The 19382-nt window shown below is 49.4% G+C and overlaps 1 protein-coding gene across 1 annotated transcript in view; it reads left to right on the top strand.

Moving 5' to 3' along the window:
- Nucleotides 1-3452: 3452 nt before the first annotated feature.
- TNFRSF21 (TNF receptor superfamily member 21) overlaps nucleotides 3453-19382 on the top strand; it is a 34843-nt gene continuing 18913 nt past the window's right edge. Inside the window, exons 1-3 of the mRNA XM_088520111.1 lie at nucleotides 3453-3561; nucleotides 8293-8947; nucleotides 10651-11148. Coding sequence (XP_088376237.1) covers nucleotides 3535-3561; nucleotides 8293-8947; nucleotides 10651-11148 — 1180 coding nt within the window. The 5' untranslated portion in view covers nucleotides 3453-3534. The remainder of the gene's footprint in view (nucleotides 3562-8292; nucleotides 8948-10650; nucleotides 11149-19382) is intronic.

Here is a 19382-nt window from a genome sequence, read left to right as displayed (position 1 = left end):
GCTTTCCTTTGGAGCAGCTTTACTGGCGCCTGCTTCACAGCGTGGTCTGTAGCTGGGACATAGTGTCTTGAGCAAGATTTCTTTCCCTACGGCCAGAAAATGTGGACACTTCCCAAACTGCCAAACTGATACGTGTATGCCAAAAAATCAAAGCTGCCAATACCTGACACATGGCCTGAACAGCCACAAGCCCGTTGCAAAGCAGGGTTCCCCTTTTGAGACCTCTTGGGAGGAGAAAGTTGTTAGGGGATTTGAAGGTCCCAGGGGAAGGCAAAGCTCAAAGCTGTTAAACAGCAGCATGTCCAGATGCAGAGTTATCTCCTTGTACACGTGACACTGGTCTTGAGTCACTTCATGGGAATCGTAATCTCTCTAGATAGCGAGTGGGGAGCTGATCTCCAGGCTCATTCCCAGGCTTCTTTAGGTTGTTGCTCCCTTCCAGGTCTCTCCCAGAGTCAGGAATAGAGCAAGGCTGTGGAGAAAAAGTCTGCTTTGATTGGAAGAAGAGGCTGCCTTCCAGGGGTTGTTTCTAGAAAACCTTGCCAGGACTGAGGAACATGGTTCCCTCTACCAGGCACTGACTAGGGTCAGTTCAGGCAGGGCTGCTGGATGAGCGCTCTCGGTGTCGGGCAATGATGGTGGCCGCCCCGGTGTTGCTTTGATCAATTTTGTTTTGATCAAGATAATTTCTGCAGCACAAGCTCTGGTGCCCACTGCACTGCGTGGCTGCTGCCTAGCAGGTATTTTCCTGGCAAAGCTGTAACATCCAAGGGCTGGATTCAAACCTCCCTGAAATCAGGAGGCTTCTTGTGAGCTTTGACAGAGTTTGGATGAGATCCATAGCCTTACGGAGCAGAAGTACCTCTTTTCTTCAGGAGCTGGTCTATTTCTGTCACTCGTGGGATCTGTGCTACTAGCTTTGGTGTGGCACTGAAACCCTCCCTTGTTTCATCAGCTTTCTGGATGGTAAATTGGGAACCTGGCAGTCTGGTGGAAAGCAGGGCTCAACAGGGCTCATGATCTGATGGCTTCACTTCATCATGGCCATGGTTCAGTGATGAAGTGAATTCGAGTTGCTAGCATGGGATCAAACACTGCCCAGCTGCATGGAGCAAGCACTTCCAGTCTGACATCATCTTTGCCAGCTGACATTTCCTGAAAACGGTTTGAAGGGTTAATTCTATACTAACAGATTTTATGCTAGGTCAAGGACTTGTCTTGCAGGAACAAGTCCTGGAGGGGTTTCTGAACTCTCAGTTTGATAACTATTAGCCAGGAGGAGATCTGCAAGCTCTGAACATCAGGTGTTTATTTTCCTTGATGGGTAACCCAGCAGTGTAGACGGTCATACAACTCCTTGATTTGGTGTACCTGAAAGGGTTCAGTTCTGTCCAGCCTGAATGCACTAAAAGGTTTTAATGGCCCTAACCAGCCTCAGCTGGGACCATCCACAGAATCCTGACTTGTGGACCCAGAGGCTCCATTTCAGCTCAAGCTTGGGCCATCAATCCTGGCCTTGAGCTATGCTGAAGGTATGCTGGTCTCCAGTTTTGTCTCTTGCCCTATCCCTTGTAAGGAACGTAGACCTATGTTGCAGTGGCATCACTGGTCCTGTCTCCTGAGGACCTTACACCTATGTTGAGGCAGTGTCTCTGATCTTGTCTTCTGGAAGGACCTCACACCTATGTCGTAGCAGCATCTCTACTCCTGTCTCCTGAAGGACCACAGATCTACCCTATAACCTTCTTTCGTGTTCTGTCTGTGGCCATGCCTGGTCTCCCTGGGTGGACCTGGCTCTGGTCCCTCTCTTGCCATGCCTGGGGCTACTGATGGCTCCTGTTATCAGTCCCAGCAGCACCCCACGTTCAGATGCTGCAGGACTGTGCAGGGTGGATGAGAGCGCTGCGTAGGCTGTGGTTAGCCTTGGTTTGCAGCTCACGTGCCCTTGGGGAACAGCCCTGCTCTTGCTCTCTGACATCTCCTTTCACCACAGGAAATGCGCTACAGTGTGGAGAAGACAAAAAAAAAAAAAAAAAAAAACCTTCATGTGCTAAACAGTGACTGTTCTGCAAGGTTTCTGTGCTCATTGCCTTGGGAACAGTGAGCTCCACCCAAACTACCGTGGGGAAGAGAACCTATTGCCACCCTGTTTTTATGAGGGAGAAATAGAGTGGGGGAATTTTTTTGTTTTTTTGTTTTGTTTTTATGGAGGAGTAATAAAGGTAAGGAGATGTGGCAGAGTTGGGGCAAACCCTTCCCAGCCTAGTGCTCCTGGGAGAATGGTGAAGATCATCTCCAGTTCAGGAGGGCTGTATCTCCCACCACCCCAAGTCTTCAAACTGCTGGGACGAAAACTAGTGGAATAATTCCTATTGGCTTCTAGTGAGTGTACTCATATTTTCCTCAGCACCTGCTTGAATTTTCCCTCTCTGGATAGAAATCCTGGCAGCTGTTGGGAGCTGGCACATGAGCAGCATTGCCCAATGTGCAGCAAGGTCCGCATGTAGTCTGGTTGTCCTGCGGGTGGGAACACCGGGGTCTCCCATGGGTATGGTGGGAACCCCAGCTTGCAAACCAGGAACACAGCACAAGGAAACACTCGCCTTCCTCAACACCTCGTACGGCTCAGTCTCCAAAACACATGAGGTGCCCACGCTCGGCCAACTATGTATGGGGCATCGTGGATGTGGCCAACGGCCGAGGGGCCTTGCAGCGGCACAACTCCTTCCTCCTCCCGACCGTAAGAAAAGCTCTCCAGAAATGCGGCTCATCCCGCAGCACTTCCAGGCGTACCTGGCAGCACCGTGAGAAGAGCCCAGTGCCCACCCGGAGCTCCCAGGCACCCCTGTGGCAAGTCCACTAGCCCCGCCATGTGCGTGTCGCAATCCGTGGTGCTGAGGGCACAGAAACCGATTTAAAAGAGAAAAATGAGGGCGGGAGAATAATAATAATAATCTATGTTTTATATTTTGTATTTTTATAATTTATTTATTTTGTCGTGCCCATTTCACAGAAAGAGGGGTGAGCGGGGGCCACCGAGTGCCACAACCCGTGGAACTGCATCAAATGCCGGGGGACCGGCGGCGATTGCGTCATCCCCGTCCCCGTGTCGCCTCCCGGATGGGCGAGGTGACCGCGGAGGAGGCGGAGGAGGAGGAGGAAGGGGGAGCGGGTCTCGGCGCGCACTAGGGGCGGCCCCGCGGCCGTTCCGCGGCCTGTGACGCCTCAGAGGCCGCCCCGCTCCGCGCTCCGCCCCGCGCTCCGCTCCGCGCCGCCGCCGCCGCCCTCAGAGCGCCGCGGGCGGGCGGGCGAGGCGGGCGCGCAGGTGGGAGCGCGGCCCCTGCGCCCGGCCATGGGCGCCCCCGCGCCGCCCCCGCCGCCCCCAGCCCCGCGCCGCAGCCCGCCCTGAGGCGCCGCGACCCGGCTCCGGTCCCGGCCTCGGCCCCGGCTCCGGTCCCGGTCCCGGCCCGCTATGCGGCGGCGCGGGTAGCCGGCAGCGCGTGGCCGCCGCTGCGGCGGGCGCCTCCCGCCACCATGGGCGCCGCCGCCGCGCTGCTCGCGGTGAGTGAGGCGGAGGGGAGGCGGTTGCATAAGGAGAGGGGTGGGAGGGCGATGCCGTGGGTGGTTGCACTGGGGGGTGGCAGGACCCAGTGCGTTGGGGAGGGTGTCGGGAACGTTGCGTTGCGTGGGTGAGGGTTGGGGCGGGGGCGATGCGTTGGGGAGGGTATTGGGTGACTGCACTAGGGGAAGGACGAGGGACTCGGTGCACTGGGGAGGGTATCGGGGTGATTGCGCTGGGAGGGGTGGCAGGATTGAACGCATTGGGAGGGCATCAGGGTGATTGCACTGGGGGGGATGGCAAGACCCAGTGCATCGGGAAGGCATCGAGGTGATTGCACTGGGGGGGATGGCAGGACTGAATGCATTAAGGAGGGTATCGGGGTGATTGCACTGGTGGGGATGGCAGGACCCAGTGCATTGGGAGGGTATCGGGGTGATGGCATGGAGGGATCATGGGGAGGAGGGTGTGTTTGGGGCACCTCGCTGCCTGCCCCCTGTCACCGTGCTGGGTTTGCAGTGCCCGTGCCGGGAGCGCGGACTGCAGTGCCCCCGAGGGAAACCCGCTGTCCATCCCCGCTGTCCTCCAAGGGCAGGTGACAGCACAGGGCTCCCCGGGGCTAAATCCCGTCTTTATGGTGCATCGTATACGCAATAACAACCAGCACCTGGACGGGTCGCAACCGAATCATGCAACGGGGCGCACCGTTCGTGGGGCCCAGGTGGATTTTGACGGGCGGGTGCTGGCTCAGCAGGAATCCAAGAAAAATAATACGAGCAGGGAGAGTATTTACCAGGTATTGAACCCCGAGCACAGCGCTGGGTGCCGATGCTCGGACGGCAGGATCGCACTTGGACCCTGTTGATATGGGGCTTGAAACGGGGCTTGGGGTGCTGTAGATGGCTCTGAAATGCCAGGGTGAAGTGTCCTTTAAATGGGAGGGATATATATATATATTTGCCTACATACATACATATATATAAGGCATTATTTGAGAAGCCTTGAGTTTAATGACAGCTTTTTTTTAGTGGGATGAGCGAAGTGGGGGTGATTTACGGTGCATCTGAGCTGCCCTCGCTGTAGATGCAGATCTGTCAGTGCAGCTGCTGCATCCCCCTCGGTGGGGAGCAGACGAGCCCTGGCTGCTGTTTTGGCACGTTCCCCGCGTCTCGCTCTGAACCGGCAGAGATTTTGTCTTGCTTCAAAAGAAGAAAAAACTTGGTCTTGGAGACCCCACCATAATAAACTTTTGGAGAATAAGTGATTTGATTCTGATACCTCTTCCCGGTTCCCTCGGGTGTGGGAAGTGGCTGGGAGCTGTGACTGCAGCCGAGAGTTGCGGAATTTTGCAGCTTTCTCCGGGAAGCAGTTCCCGGAGTGACAGTTGAGCGCTGACGCGGTGTCTGCACGCGAGCAGCCCTCCGTGCCCGTGCTCCACTTGTGCCCTCCGCTGAGCTGGCTTTTGCCTTCCTTTTTCATTGCATCTTTTCTAAGCCTGCTGTTGCCTTGATCCTCCCCATGGGACCCTTAGCTGGGAGGTCCCGGACTCAGGTGAGGTGAGGGTGCCTTGAGGTGCTTTGCTGTGTCAGGACTTGTGGATTCCTCTTGTTTTGCCACTTTTGGGTTGGTGTTGCTACCAGGGTCACCAGGGTCGGGAGCAAATTCGGGTCCTGGTGGGGCTGTTGTATCCTCAGCATGGTCATCCCTGGAGCTAGTGACCCTGTCAAAACATTTTCCTCTGCAAGCTGCCCATTGGGCTTGTTTAGACCCAGTCAACCTCACACTGAGTTGACAACACCAATCTTGTTTGAAGAGGGTGGTAAAACACAACACCAACATGGACAGGACCACGGTTGCCAAGTTTGGTGGCCATGAGTTGGGCAATGTCCCCTGGCTTGAGGTTTCATCACTTTTATTTCCCCTGCCCCATCTGTTTCCAAGACTCCCCCTCTGCTCTCCTTATGCTGTAGACCTCTACGTGCTGGAGTAGGATGTGTCGGGGATGTGTCTTTGCTGACACAAGCACTGTTCTGGTGCCTGGCATCACTGTGGAGCTGGAGATGATCCCTGAGATCCTTGGTTGTCCTTGCCAAGCGTTTTTGCTGCGAGGCTCTTTGTGGAGAGCAGCACCGAAACTGCTTGAAGCGAGACGTGCTCCTCAGTGTTATCCTGCACTGCGTTCAGTGACCTTGTTACTGAGGGTGTCCTCCTGTTTCTGTTGCCTTCAGAGATCTGAGTGGTGACAGCTAGTTCTGAGCTGCTGGATTTCATTATTTATGAAATATTTATTTTATTATTTATATATTATTTTACAAGCAAGCACAAATGCAATGAAATACCAGTTGTCCAACCCCTTATAGCCATCCCCCTCTATAACCTGCTCTTGTCCGTAAGCTCAGAAGTGCTAATGCAGCTGAAAATCTGGAGATATTTCCAAACCCACGTGTGGGTGTAGGTGTTGCTTGGCTCGGAGGTGTTTGGTAGATCTCAACCCTCCTTGGTGCCAGAAAGCCTCCACTGGTGGATAGTTTGTGTTTCCCTTGCGATAGGGCCAGAAGTTTTCTCCCAGATTAACCTGTTTTAGAGCTCTGCCCATCTCCTGCTGGCAGAAGGGGCCACGGTAGACGGCACCAGCCGTCCCAGCGCTCTCCGTGGCACCAGCCTTGCGGGAAGCAGCGCTCGTTCTGCACGAGCTCTCCGGAGGACAAACCCTGTTGTATCTGGCTGGCTAATTCGGGTTGCGTCACGGGGATTACGGGTGGCAGGTTCCTTCAGCGCCCGCTAAGCGCTTCAGAGGTTGTGTCTTGAGGGAGCGGGGAAGGAACGCATCGTGTGAGCCTTCGCAGTCACTCTTTTTGTTTTAATTTAACGGGCAGCAATTGGCCTGGCCACTGCAGCATCAGAGTCAGCTCCTGCAATCTTGTCGCCTTCTCACTGCTCTTTAATTTCTGCTTCACGGAGGGAAAAAAAAACAAAAAAAATTGTAGTGTTTTGTACAAATCCTGAGCTGTAAATTATTTAGCAGGTGGAACAGCAATGTGCTGCCAGAGCATATGTTTCCAGGAAGCAAGTGACTGCACCAAAAGTGCTGCGGCACGGCTTGCTGCCCTGCTGCTGCGTGTTCTGCAGAGTCATGTTGTCGGGAGGCTTTTTTTGAATATATTCTCCTTGGCTGGTGTCCCAGAATAGGAGGCAGAGCAAGACCCGGGTCCTGCATAGCACAGCAAAGCAGTTCGTGTCCTCAGTTGGCCGATTCAAGAAGCTTTGGGTCTTTGGTCCTGATTACAGCTTCTTTTAAAAGGTGTTTGTAATTTTGGTGTAAGAAATCCCTGCTGAAAATTCAAGGTAACGTTAGATGATTCCTTTCCATTCCCCCTGAAAGTCTTAGCCTTCAGTTATGTAAAAATGTGTTTTATATTGCGTTTAAGGTTACAGTTGTGACAGCCTTTCCTAGATGTGTCATTTGTTTCCAGGATATTATGTTGGTTGATGTAAAATCTGTAGAGTAGAGGTTTTCTGGGGGAAGTGGGATCCTGCTTGGTAGGCTCCTCGTCGGGAGATGGAGCAGCTTGCTGGAATTGGTGCGAAAGAATTAATACCATGGAATAACACCATGAAACTGGTAACACATACAGAGACAAACGCTTCTCTTTCTGTAATATAGCCAAACCCAGCTGGGTGCAATTTGGAGTCCGGGAGCTTGGCTTGTTGCCTAAGAAATGAGGCAGAGACCACTTACCTGTGTATGATGCAATGAGGAACTACATTACAGCAGTGCCCCTAAAAGAGCTTAAAAATAACTTTTTTTTTTTTTTTTTTTAACCTCCTGTTGAAAAAACATCCAACTTGAAGTAAATTCAGATGTGGCTGGAAACTCAAGGCAGAAAAATCTTGCTGCCTTGCCAAAGTTCTGAACTGTGGAAGCCACTGTATAGATAGGAGGAAGGCAGAGCAGCTGAGAAATAGTGTGGTAACTCATGCTGGGCTGGGTTTCTTCCTGTCTTGGGTTAGTTTAAAAGGTAAGTCTTTGAAAACAGCAGATTAACAGATATAGAGGAAGAGAGTTTTATGGGTTATTGCTGCCGATACTGTGTTTTTTTGTCTTCTCAGCAAATGCTTGACTGTTGTTGAGTTTCTGATGAACCTCTCACCCTTGAAATGCAAAGCTGGTCTGAACCCTCCTGGGGTGGCCAGGTAGCACGTACTGCTGAAACACAGCTAGTAGTATTTACTGTCCTGGTAGGGTTGCGGTGTAAATGATGCTTAGTCTCGCTGAGAAGCCTGGTATCGAATTTAAGGCCTGTAATTGTAGCCAGCTCTTAATGTCTTCATCGCAAAGTTGGTCTATCCAGACACTGGCTAAGTGTCCGGGCAGCTTGCTGTCCTCCACCATGACATTGGTAAGCTGCAAGATCTCCCTAGTTCCACAGTCTGGGATGATGATCTTAGAGATACTGCAAGGAGGAGGAACTTCTTTCCTGTGAGGGTGACAGAGCCCTGGCACAGGCTGCCCAGAGAGGCTGTGGAGTCTCCTTCTCTGGAGATCTTCCAAACCCGCCTGGACGCCACCCTGTGCCACGTGCTCTGGGTGTCCCTGCTGGAGCACTAGATGATCTCTAGAGGTCCCTTCCAACCTCAGCCATTCTGTGATTCTGTGAAATTACATTGTGCTTTTCGAGAGAGGGCTCTGGTTGCACGCTCTTTTTGGCTAATACGTTCCCGTTGTCTTGCAGTTGCTCATGCTCCTCGGCACCGCTGATGCTGAGTCCAAACTGACCTCCGAACAGAATGCCATAAGCCTCTCCTCTGGCAAGTACCGCCACCTCGACCGTGCCACTAACAAAGAGCTCATCTGCGACAAATGTCCCGCAGGGACCTATGTGTCTAAGCACTGTACAAAGAGTACCTTAAGAGAGTGCAGCCCGTGTCCGGATGGGACCTTTACTAAGCATGAGAACGGCATAGAGCGATGCCACGCTTGTAGGAAACCTTGTGAACTGCCAATGATTGAGAAAACTCATTGTACTGCCTTGACTGACCGCGAGTGCACTTGCCTGTCTGGTACGTTTCAGACTAATGACACCTGCATCCCTTATACCGTGTGCCCAGTTGGCTGGGGCGTCCGCAAGAAAGGAACCGAGACGGAAGACGTTAGGTGCAAGCCGTGCCCTCGTGGTACCTTTTCTGATGTGCCTTCTAGTGTGATGAAGTGCAAAACCTACACTGACTGCTTTGGGAAAAACATGGTGGTGGTCAAGCCAGGGACAAAAGAAAGTGACAACGTCTGTGGTTCTCCGGCGTCTCTTCCTAATGCATCTTCGTCTTCATCAAACCCAGAAGCAGATGGAGAGCCCTATGAAGTTCCATCAACTTCTTATCTTCCCAAAGGTAATGTCAGCTGCTGAAATATAGCTATATTTTTAGTCATGTGATTGCATTCTCACCTCAGTTGAGGCTGCTGTTTGTAAATGTTTCTGTGCTGTTAAAGAACTCGACTTAATGCTTTGGTTTTGGCTAGAGCAAACTCCAGAGTATATCAGTTTGCCCTTATTTTTGCTAAACTACATTTAAAACTATTTTCACCGAGGCTTCAGTCATGGTCAAACTTTTGGCTGTGCTGCTCTTTGGACTAAATGAACATTACTTTCCGCAGCCCTTTCCCATCTATAAATTGTGCTGGCAAAATACTTGTGCGTTTTTGTTGAACCTGAGAAGGGAGCTGGTGCAACAGAGATCTGAGAGGGGGAAAAAGGAATCTTCTCTCCAATGGACTAATTTCTTGATGGGTTTATTGCTTTCATGCTTGTGCTTTCCCTGCCATGTGTACTGTGCCAACATATAGGTGCATATATGTATATTTATATATATTTATATATATATAAATGGAATTGTTGCCAGAATGGAGATTGAGGAACCTAGACTGTCATAGCTTTTTTTAATCCCCCAAGATGTTCATTAATTGTCACTTGTGGGGAAAACTTGATTTAATTTGACATCCTAAAGCTTAACTAGAAATGATATACCATCACAAGCTTTACTGGAAGACTCTCTTTGGGTGTGAAATGATCTTATTCGAGGTGGTCCTCAGCATTCTAAAAGGGAGAACCTCTTTAAGGTGTCCCAAGTGGGGCATTTCAACAACAAAACGCAGTTTTGAGAGGCCTTCAAGGCCAGTAAATGCAATTGCAGAGAAGTATTGATGATAATAAGCTCCAATGCTTCCAGTTTTATTAATCTCAAAGCCTGATATGATGTTGATAAGACATTGGGAGAGGAATTGAGGATGTTCCCAAAGTTCGAAATTAACTGTAGGCAATCAGGTAGAAGTTTCTTCCCCTTTTGATGTCCTGACTGGAATATTTTGGATAACTAAGTTCAGCGAAAGTCACTTTACAGATGTTTACACCCAGTCTCAATCTTGTTTGGGATCAGCCGATCTTTGAACGTCTCTTTTCCAAAGGAGACTCTAGTTCTTGCTGCAGCAGCTCTTCATCTTCTCACCAGGCTTTGGGTTACATGGCTTGCTAGGACTTGAGAGCTCTCACTGAAGCATGATTTATTGATAAGAAAACTCAGTGAAGATTTTCAGCAAAGGTTAGGTAGCTCATGTCACTTCAGAAATGTAGTTGATACCCCTGCAACTGGTACTGAGCTGATGCTTGTGCTTCTGAATTCTTTAGCTCCTTTCAGTATTCAGTAGAGATTTTCACCAGGCATTTCTAGTCCAATCTTCCAAGAACCAAAACAAAATAAATATTAATAAAACGTAACCACATTTTTTTTTAGAAAAAAAAACATAAAATACTGATTTGGATCAAGTACAGATTGACAGTATCCCTTTAATCACTCAATTTTTAAAAAGCTGCCACTAACCTTAACCAGAAAAGGTCATTTCTATCTGAACTTAGCTCCGTAACTGTAGCCACCTGTTCGTAGATACAAACCTTAACTTAACCTCTTTACCTTCTATCTGCCTGGCATTGAATTTCGGCCTCCTGGCCAAGCAGATGCCCAGACAGTTCCTAGGCCATGACGTGGGGCTGTTTTGTGTCTCTGGTGCCGTGGCACTGAGCGCTCTCATCTTTCCACAGGTCTGAACTCCTCGGTTCCCGGTTTTGCGCCCTCTCCCACCCCGCACGCGTACAACGGCACGGGGGACCTGCCGGGATACTACAACGACACCTCCGTGAATGACACGGACGGTGCCAAGGGGATCCTCGCGGACGCCGGGGCCGCGGGCCGCGCGCAGAACTACCGGCACAAACACGCGAGCCAAGCGCTCGAGAAGCAGCCGTCCATGGAGATGACGAGCAGTGAAAAGTCCAGCATCCCGTACAGGCCCCCCAGGAGAGGGCCGCCGAGCACCCACAAGCACTTCGATATCAACGAACACTTGCCGTGGATGATTGTCCTCTTCCTGCTGCTGGTCCTCGTCGTTATAGTCGTCTGCAGTGTCAGGAAGAGCTCACGGACTCTGAAGAAGGGACCTAGGCAAGATCCCAGTGCCATTGTGGAAAAAGCTATCATGAAAAAATCCACAACCCCGACGCAGAACAGGGAGAAGTGGATCTATTACTGCAACGGGCATGGTGAGTACTAACAACTAGGAAACTTGGCAGTGGCCTTAGAGTGAATAACTTCGAAGAAGCTTTTTTTGCTTCTGTACCATTGCAGAAGTCAGATGGTGCTTTAGGTGAGCTGCCCTCATTTCTAGTCTAGTCATGCCTAGTCTAGACCAATTGATTTTCTGGTTTGGGGTTCTTTGTAACAATCCAAAACCCATAGATTGTAGTTCTTCAACTGTCTCTTAATCCTCTGCAACTCCTCCCCATCCACGTTCTCATGACATCTCTCTGCTGCTGTTTCATAGAATCATAGAATGTTAAAGATTGGAAGGGACCTCTAGAGGTCATCTAGTCCAACCCCCTGCACATGCAGGGTCACCTAGAGCACGTGGCACAGGGTGGCATCCAAGTGGGTTTTGAAGATCTCCAGAGAAGGAGACTCCACAACCTTTCTGGGCAGCCTGTTCCAGTGCTCTGTCACCCTCCCTGTTAAGAATTTTTTCCTTAAGTTCAACTGTTCCTGAAAGAGTGGTTAATGGAGGGAATGTTGTCTGCTGTCCTTAGCTGATGCCCTTGCTTCTCCTTTTCTTACCTATCTCCTTACTAGGAGGATCTTAGAAAAACTCCTCCTTCCATGGTGATTCTCTTCTTGCTCTTTATTTTCTCCGTGACTCAGGCGTGGGTCTCATTGTCTTTCATACTGTTCTCTTTTTCCCTCGCCAGTTTTGTTCCTGGAAGGCTGAGTCATCCCCTGCATCTTGGCCATTCCTCAATTTACGGTTCTTTTCCCTAAATCTTGACCTACTTGCTTGTTTTTTCTGCCCTTTTCCTTTGCAGGAGAAAGAAAGGTCATCCCCAATTAGTTGTGTTATGTATGGATCCTACTTCATATATTTAGGGAGAACACATTTTCCTGGAGAGTTTGCTTGTTAGTGCGTCCTCTGCTTTAGATAGATGACTCGCTGTCAGCTTTGTGGTGAGACTTAAAGGTGAACCGTGATGCTCATAAATGGAGACTTCCAAAAATGAGCTCCACGTTGATGATGGCATGAACATGAGCTACGAGGAGCTGTGCTCCTGCCTCTGCAAGTGACCGTGACACTCCTGACCACCTCACCCTGCAAGGGCAGTGCTGACAAGCAGCAGCTTAAGGTTCGGGTTGCTCAGCCTTAAACATCCACTTACGGTTAATCTTTAGAAAAGCACATTTAACAAGGGGACCCAAAAAAAGACAGAACAGGCTGAAAACAAAAGATTTAAAGGTTTAAGAATGATCAGTCCTTGATGAAAATCATCTTTGAGTGCTTAAGTACCAGGCAAAGAAGGCTTTGAGGAGGTTGTCTTCTGCCATGTGCTGTGTTTTCCTTCCTGATTAGCAGTCGCACACTTTGTTTTCCTCTGTTAGTGTATTTATAGAACAATTAAGATCTTGCTGGAATTAATTTTGGGCCTCCATTTATGTTTGTGCCAGCTATTAGTTTCCTTTTATCTCTTTAAAATTCTTGGGTTGCTGTTTCTTGGGCCTTTTCCCCCTCGCAACAAGTTCTAATAACTCTTTTCTTCCAGTAATTTCTGTGCTGCTTTGTCCCTTAAACTTGTGCTGTCCAAACTGGTCCCTGAGGCTGAGCCCAGGACCTTATAAAACAGTTTTACTTGTATATATTCTTAGAAATACTAAGGTTCATTGATTCAACCATGGTTCATTGGCCAAAAATGGTCAGCTATTACTGACTCAGTGTTTTTTTTTCCCAAGACCTTAATTACCAGTTCCCCGGGTTGGTTGAATTTCTCACTCTTTCCTCTCCGGGAACAGTGAATTCTGTCATCTCGGAGCAGGGATTGAGGTTATACAGCTTGGGCAGTGATCAAGGCCAGGGACTACTGCATGACACAGAAATTCCTACAGGTATTTTTCCTTGCAGAAGTCCTCAAGGAAAGTAGAGGAGCTGATGCTATTTGCCAGGAAGACATGGGGAATCTGGCTGCTTAGGGGTGTGAGAAGGGATCTCTTGGGCTCCCTTATTGGTATAGCTGGAATAAGTAGGTGGATTTCTAGTTTGTTTTGTTTGTTTGTTTGTTTGCTTGTTTTGCCTGAAGATGAAAAGACTTCATTGAACCATAAGTTTTTGGGACTGAGCTGCCAGGCAGATGTGACAAAGCAGCACTAGAGATGATGTTTCCTAACCTATATTTCAGCCCAGGTGCTTTGCAGGAGGCCCTTTCCCAACTAGGCAGTGCTGCATGTTTGATCCCAGATGATAATTTAGGTTAAAGGAAACTTTACAGATAGTTAATGTATGGTGAGTGATGGAGCTGAGTAAGGTTGGGTTGGGTGCCCTTTGGGTATAGCCCCCTCCCAGTCCTTGTCATCCTTTGCAGTATAATTCACAGGTCATTGTGCACTTCCCAAAATGAATCACTCCTCATCTTCCCCCTGCCTTCCTCTAATATGGATTTGGCTAGGACATGGGATACCTAAGGGTTTTTTTGTTTGCAAAGTTTTTCTCCTTGTCTTGGGAAATATTCAGAATGTACCTGCAGCAACAGCACTCAGCTAATAAACTGGCTCAGTATCTGGTTCAGGCCCTGCAAAAAGGAGGTACAAATTCCCAAGTGGCTCCTGCCTGAGCTGTTTCTTCCTCCTTGTCTTTGCTGTGAGGGTCCTAGTCCTTGCTGTGAGTGAGGGTCAGTGGTGCCTGGGTGCTTTGCCATGAGATATCTTCATTTGAACCTTGCACAGTGAAGGCAAGAGCACAAAGGGACTGTTTGGTCTTGCTTTAAGTGCAACTGGGCTGAAGTTGTGATGGATCTGCCTGGGGCCACCCTGCTGATTAGCTCCGGTTAGGTGACATTGTACTGGCCCCTCAGGTGTGAAAACTCTCTCTGCAAGGTGATGTGTGACGCCCTTTCTGGCTTTTCTCATTGAAAGGTCCAGCTTTTAACACTCAGTTTACACGAAACATGAGAAAGCATAGCAAAAGGGAATTAACCTTTTTTATTAGCTGACCTGAAGACTAAGATGTGCTGCAGAACAGAAGTGTTACAGATTAGCTTGCTTCTCCCGTAGTATGTGCTATTTTTTTTATCTTTGGTACCCAAATCACGTTTTGCAGACTGTCACCTGAGACACTGCTTCAGACGTGGGTGAATCTAGCTGGGAACAAAACGTACCAGGCTTTTCAGAGAGGGAATCTTATGTGCTCTGCCAGTTCAGCCCCCTCCGTGGTAGGAAACTACAACTAAGCCTCTAGTTTGGGTGCAGGAGCCTGGTTTGTAGTTGCTCTACCAATACACCAGACATGCAACTGCACTTTCAACTCCATCTTTCTGGAATTGGGTGCTGCAGAACGCTTGATTTCTATATGATCTTCCCCGGCTGTATGTGAACGGGGTCGCAGGACCTGCCTTTGGGGTGGTTCCAAAGGGCTGCTGCAAAAAGGGTGTCTCTAGGTAATGTTTGTCACCCGGGAAGCACCCTGTTTGCTGCCTCCTCCCTCCTGAGCCTTTGAGTAAACAGCTTTAACCTTTGAAAGGGAAGATCCTGGAGCTCTGCTCGGGAAGGGGTGGACAGCGGGATCAGCCCCTCGGCAGCTCTTGCACCACCGATGATGCTGGGAGCAGGAGAGCAGCAGCAGAGCCGGCACCGCAGACCTTGAATGTCTTGTGCCTTTGCAGGGATTTTTAATTTTCATAATTTTCATTTTATTTTACTTTTTTTTTTTTTTGGCTTGAACTGATTGGCTCCTTCCCAAGAGAAGAACATTGGGAAGTGGATTGTGGTTTTTCTTTTCTTTTTTATTTTTTTGAAAGGACTTAACTGTTTTGAAGAGCATTTTTGTAAGAATATCTACATTACCCACATGCAGGGATTGCACCATTCAAAAATTATTTGTGCACACCTTGTAGTTGCTCTGGCAGACGGTGTTGAACGCAGCGGCTCGCGCTCGTGCCAGCTCCCTGGTGGCACTTAATGCTGAATTGCTGACATACCTGCCCTACACTTGTCATCCCGAACAGCTATTGTTACCGCGGAGCGTTTCACTTGCCTTGATCCTTCTGTGAGCTGCTGTTTATGCCCTGTGCTCTCGGGATAGTCATAATGCATGCCTTAAATAACGGCCTAAACCTAAAATTAGTAGTAGGCTGGGAAGCTGGTGTTAAAATGAGAGCCGTGGCCTTAATATGGACGTGTTCCAGCTCAGATGGCAAATGCTGATTATTCCGAAGGGCTTAAGCAGTTTGGAGGGTTGGGGACAGCTCCCGATGACTAATGACCCCGAGCTTGGGGCAGGGCTGGCGCGCTGGAAAGTCCCTGGCCCTGGTCAAGGACCAAGGGCTGGGCTATCCCCAAACAGTGGGATCTCCTCAGAGCTCCCCAGGGCCTCGTGCCACTTATATCCAGATCTGCAAATGGAAATCCTGAGGGCAAAGGCAGTTTGCCCATGATTCCCCCCCAAAACAGAGTTATTTTTCAGTATAACTGTGATGTCTAAACCATACAGGGACAGGGCTGTAAGTCCTACTCTTTCCTTGCACAAGGGAGTGGTCTTAACGTTGTGTGATTGGTTTCTTTTAGAGGATTCGAAACAGACAGCATATTGAAAATCTTTATTTTCCTCTGAACAATCCTTTCCCTTTAGCAAATACCTATTTCCTTTCTTCAGCTGTTTCCAAAGGCAAAGAATAGAACCAACCAAGCCCTTCTGTTAAGACTTCAACTGTCCATTTTTAAACTGATCTTGAAAATGCCAAGTTGTGAATTGGTCTGTACAGCACATGAAGACAGGCTTGAACTCAGCTTACAGGAACTGCTGGTAATTTTGCCTTTGCCTTCTACGCACTGAGCAGCAGAAGGTGGAAGACATGGACCAAAATGAAGTGTGTTAAAAGTTATCTTTCCTTGTAAAACCACTTGCTTGTAGAAACACCCTGAAATTATATGGCAAGGAGAGATGTGGTAACCTTGAGAGTTGAAAGACTGAAGAGCAGATCTCGGCAGTTCAGGCTGGAATGAGATTTCGCTTCCCTCTCACTTGGCAAGTCTGGTCATTGCACATCACCACAGTGGGTGGTAGGAGCAAAGCTAGGAAGCCTCTGCTTAAACAACCAGGAAGAAAACAGGTATTTAGGGAAAAAAACTGCCTACAGCTGAATGGAGCTGAACCACAATGGCAAGTAGAAGAACATCTATGGCAAGAGGCTCAGGATCAGAAGGAAGGAGTGGGAAGATGAGGGACAATGCTGGGAGAATGGACAGCGTGTCCTGTTGAAAGACACTTCTCAGTAAAATTACCTTTTTTCTTGTTTTGCTTAATTGTTTGCTGACCACAAAGTTTTGTGCCCAAGCCTTGGGCAGCAGAGAAATGGCCAGCAAATACCTGTTGGAGACAAGTGTCCCCGTTGCTGCTAGTTACTTGCCCGGGGAGGAGCAGCCTGGCACCTGGGTGTAAATCCAAGCTCAACTCTGGCAGGCAGCACGCGAGCTCGGGGATTAATGCCACTCTACCTGCCAAAACAGGGCGGGCAGAGGGTTTGCTTAAAAACAGTCTCTCCTCTGGCACCTGCAGATGCATTAATGGTTTGCAGATGTCAGTCTGACCGTCTAAAATGAGCCTGTTCCCTTCTTCAAAATACGACAGAGACGATAGTGCCGGTACTTGGTTTTTTTTATAGCTGCTGCTGGGCCAAAGCTGGGAATAACCCTGTGTCTGAGACAGCAGCGCTTGGCCTGAGACAGACCTTGCCACAACAGCCTGAATCTGGGGGCATTTTCACTTTTCTCTCCTTCCTGAGGCCGTGCCCGCTGGCTGTTTGCGGCGAGGCCGGTTTTGGCGGCGGGTGCCGCGTGCCCGGCGCCGTTCGAGCGGGGCGTTTTGTGCCTGCTGGCTGACCCTGCACCGCTCCTGGCGCCGGCCCGCCGGCGCTTCCCTCTCAAGAGTTGCCTCATTTAAGAGCTGGAAAAAAGCAAGAGCAGTCAAAGGCTTTGCCCGGCGTCGCTCTATTCAGCACGAGGGTCTTGTGCCCGGCCCCGTTGTCGCATGCCGCCGAAGGCATTGTGCAAACCTCTTGTTTGCCCTTCTTCTGAAGTCCCCTGCCATCAGCAGAGCCAAATATTGGGTTTTTCTTGTTGTTGCTTGGTTTTTTCTTTTTTGTTTTTGTTTTTGTTTTTTTTCCAGAGCCAAAAAGTGGAAGTTGCACGTGGGATGCCCATCCCATGGAGCTGCCTCTTTGCCCGCTCGTTTTAACCTCCTAAGGTTGCAAAGGACAAGCAAGGTGCTCGGTGCCGCAAGCTGCCGTTGTACTGCTGAGTCTCTGGTGCGATGCTCTTGTTGGGACTTGTTCACGCACAGGGCAATGTTGGGTGCTCAATCTGTTCCGACGTGGGGTTTTTCATGCAGAGGTAGCTGTGGGATTAAAAACAACCCTTCCCGTAGGCAGCTGCTTAGTGGGCATTGGGGCCCTGCCAGCCCTGAGCGGTGGCAGCGCCTCTGGAGTTGGCCAGTGCCAAGGACAGCGCACGCATGTTGGACCAGCTCCAGCCTCGAGCTTTTGGGAAGCTCTGCAGTTTCCAAAGAGCTTGTGCAAGAGTTGAGCAAGGCTTTGTGGTGAAAGCGGACCTTGGAAAACGCCAGCGAGAGGGCCTGGTGTTCTGCTTAGGGGAAGGGAAACCTAATCAAGCGTCGGTTTATTGTATCTTATTCCTGGGCCTTATTGCATTAGCAGGCCTGAAGACTGGTGCTCCAGTGCTTTTAATATGCGTTGCTACACAGGCCATCTGTCTGCAATGTGTGCGGGTCTGTGCGGCGCTGGCCTTGGAACATGGTGCATTTGCCCTAGAATCAGCTTAACAAGAGAGAAAAATGAAAACACAATGACAAGTGGCACATGGGTTAATATAAAAATTATATTACTGTAATGGTAAGGCTGAATGTCTAAGGCATGGTAGTTCTGCTGAGAGAGGATGGTTCCCTTTGCATAAAAATGTGTTTCCAGTTTCTTGAAATCCTGCACTTATTTTTGCATTGGGAAGACTGGGGTTTCTCACATAAGGCTCTAACACGTAACTCCTCGAGTGAAAAGGCAGATTCTCCTTGCTCACCAAGGCTTCATTGGGGAAGCTCAGGAGATGAATTTAATCCCAGGGCCAGCATCTGTTCCCACCTGGATGTTTATATGACTTTGCTGCAGCAGTTTGTTTCCTAAGGGTCACCAGCCTGTCCAAGAGTTACAAAAGCTGTTTAAAATTTAATAAATGCATAAAATGCTTAAGCTGACCTGCTATTCCATTTTGCGCATGAAGAGCGGGTCTATCTGGACACTGTTTTTTGGGGCATTGCTGGGTCTGGGCAAGGGAAGGCACCTGCTAGGAGAGTATCCATTGGTGGCAGCCAGGAGCTCATGTGGGTTTGGGGAATTTGGAACCAAAAGTGAGGATCTCAACACTACGATAGAGGCGACTTCAGTGTAGTGTGGAGCGAAAGGGCAATCCCGCAGCTGGAACGTGGGCACTGCTGCCCAGCTTGTCCATGATCGCTCCTCGCTCTGTCCATCCAGTCGCTGGGGTTAAAAATGTTCTGGAGCACGTGGTGGCTGATCGTAAGTTTTCCTTGACTGTCTGGTCTTGCAGGGAGTTTTTTTCCAGCACATGTGTGGGAAGTGTTTGTCAGGAGACCATTTCCTGCCTTGCAAAACTTTTTTTTTCTTCTTTTTTCAACAAAAAAAACAAGCCCCCCAGTGGTTTGTTGCCCAAGCAGTGCTTGCTGAGGATGTGAATCACACTGCTGGGAGGATCTGACACCGGCACTGTCTTCCATGGGAAAAACTAGCAGAGAGCTCTTTAAATCCATCTCCATAAATGCATCCTCCTCTCCTGTCTGGGAAAAGGCTCCTGTTCAATTGCTTTTCCATAACTCCTCCTTTAGGAGCTAAAATCTCTGTGTGTGTGGGAGGGGAGTCTTCAACAAAATCTCTCTTTGACTCACGCTGTCTTAAAGGTGATTTTTTTCCTATTTTGGAGCAGCATTTCCAACAGATTTGGGACTTTTTAGCCCCGGACTTGCCAAGCTGATGTGCCCTGACAATCAGAGTTTGGATTTGTCGCCTGCTGGCTCAGCTGTACACACAGGTTTTTGGTGTGTTTTCAGAGGTAAAAATAGCCTGCTGTGGCTGTGTTTCATATGAGTCAGTGGGATATTTAGCGGTAGCAGGTGGGATGAGCTCAAAAAGCAGAGTTCAGTCAGCAGCCATGGAAGCTGTTA

Source organism: Tinamus guttatus, unplaced genomic scaffold (genome assembly GCF_059628265.1).
Source record: "Tinamus guttatus ecotype Peru unplaced genomic scaffold, ASM5962826v1 Tinamus_guttatus_pri_ptg000080l, whole genome shotgun sequence".
Classification (NCBI taxonomy): domain Eukaryota; kingdom Metazoa; phylum Chordata; class Aves; order Tinamiformes; family Tinamidae; genus Tinamus; species Tinamus guttatus.
The sequence above is the reverse complement of the archived record's forward strand: the minus strand, read 5'-3'. Positions and strand labels throughout refer to the sequence as shown.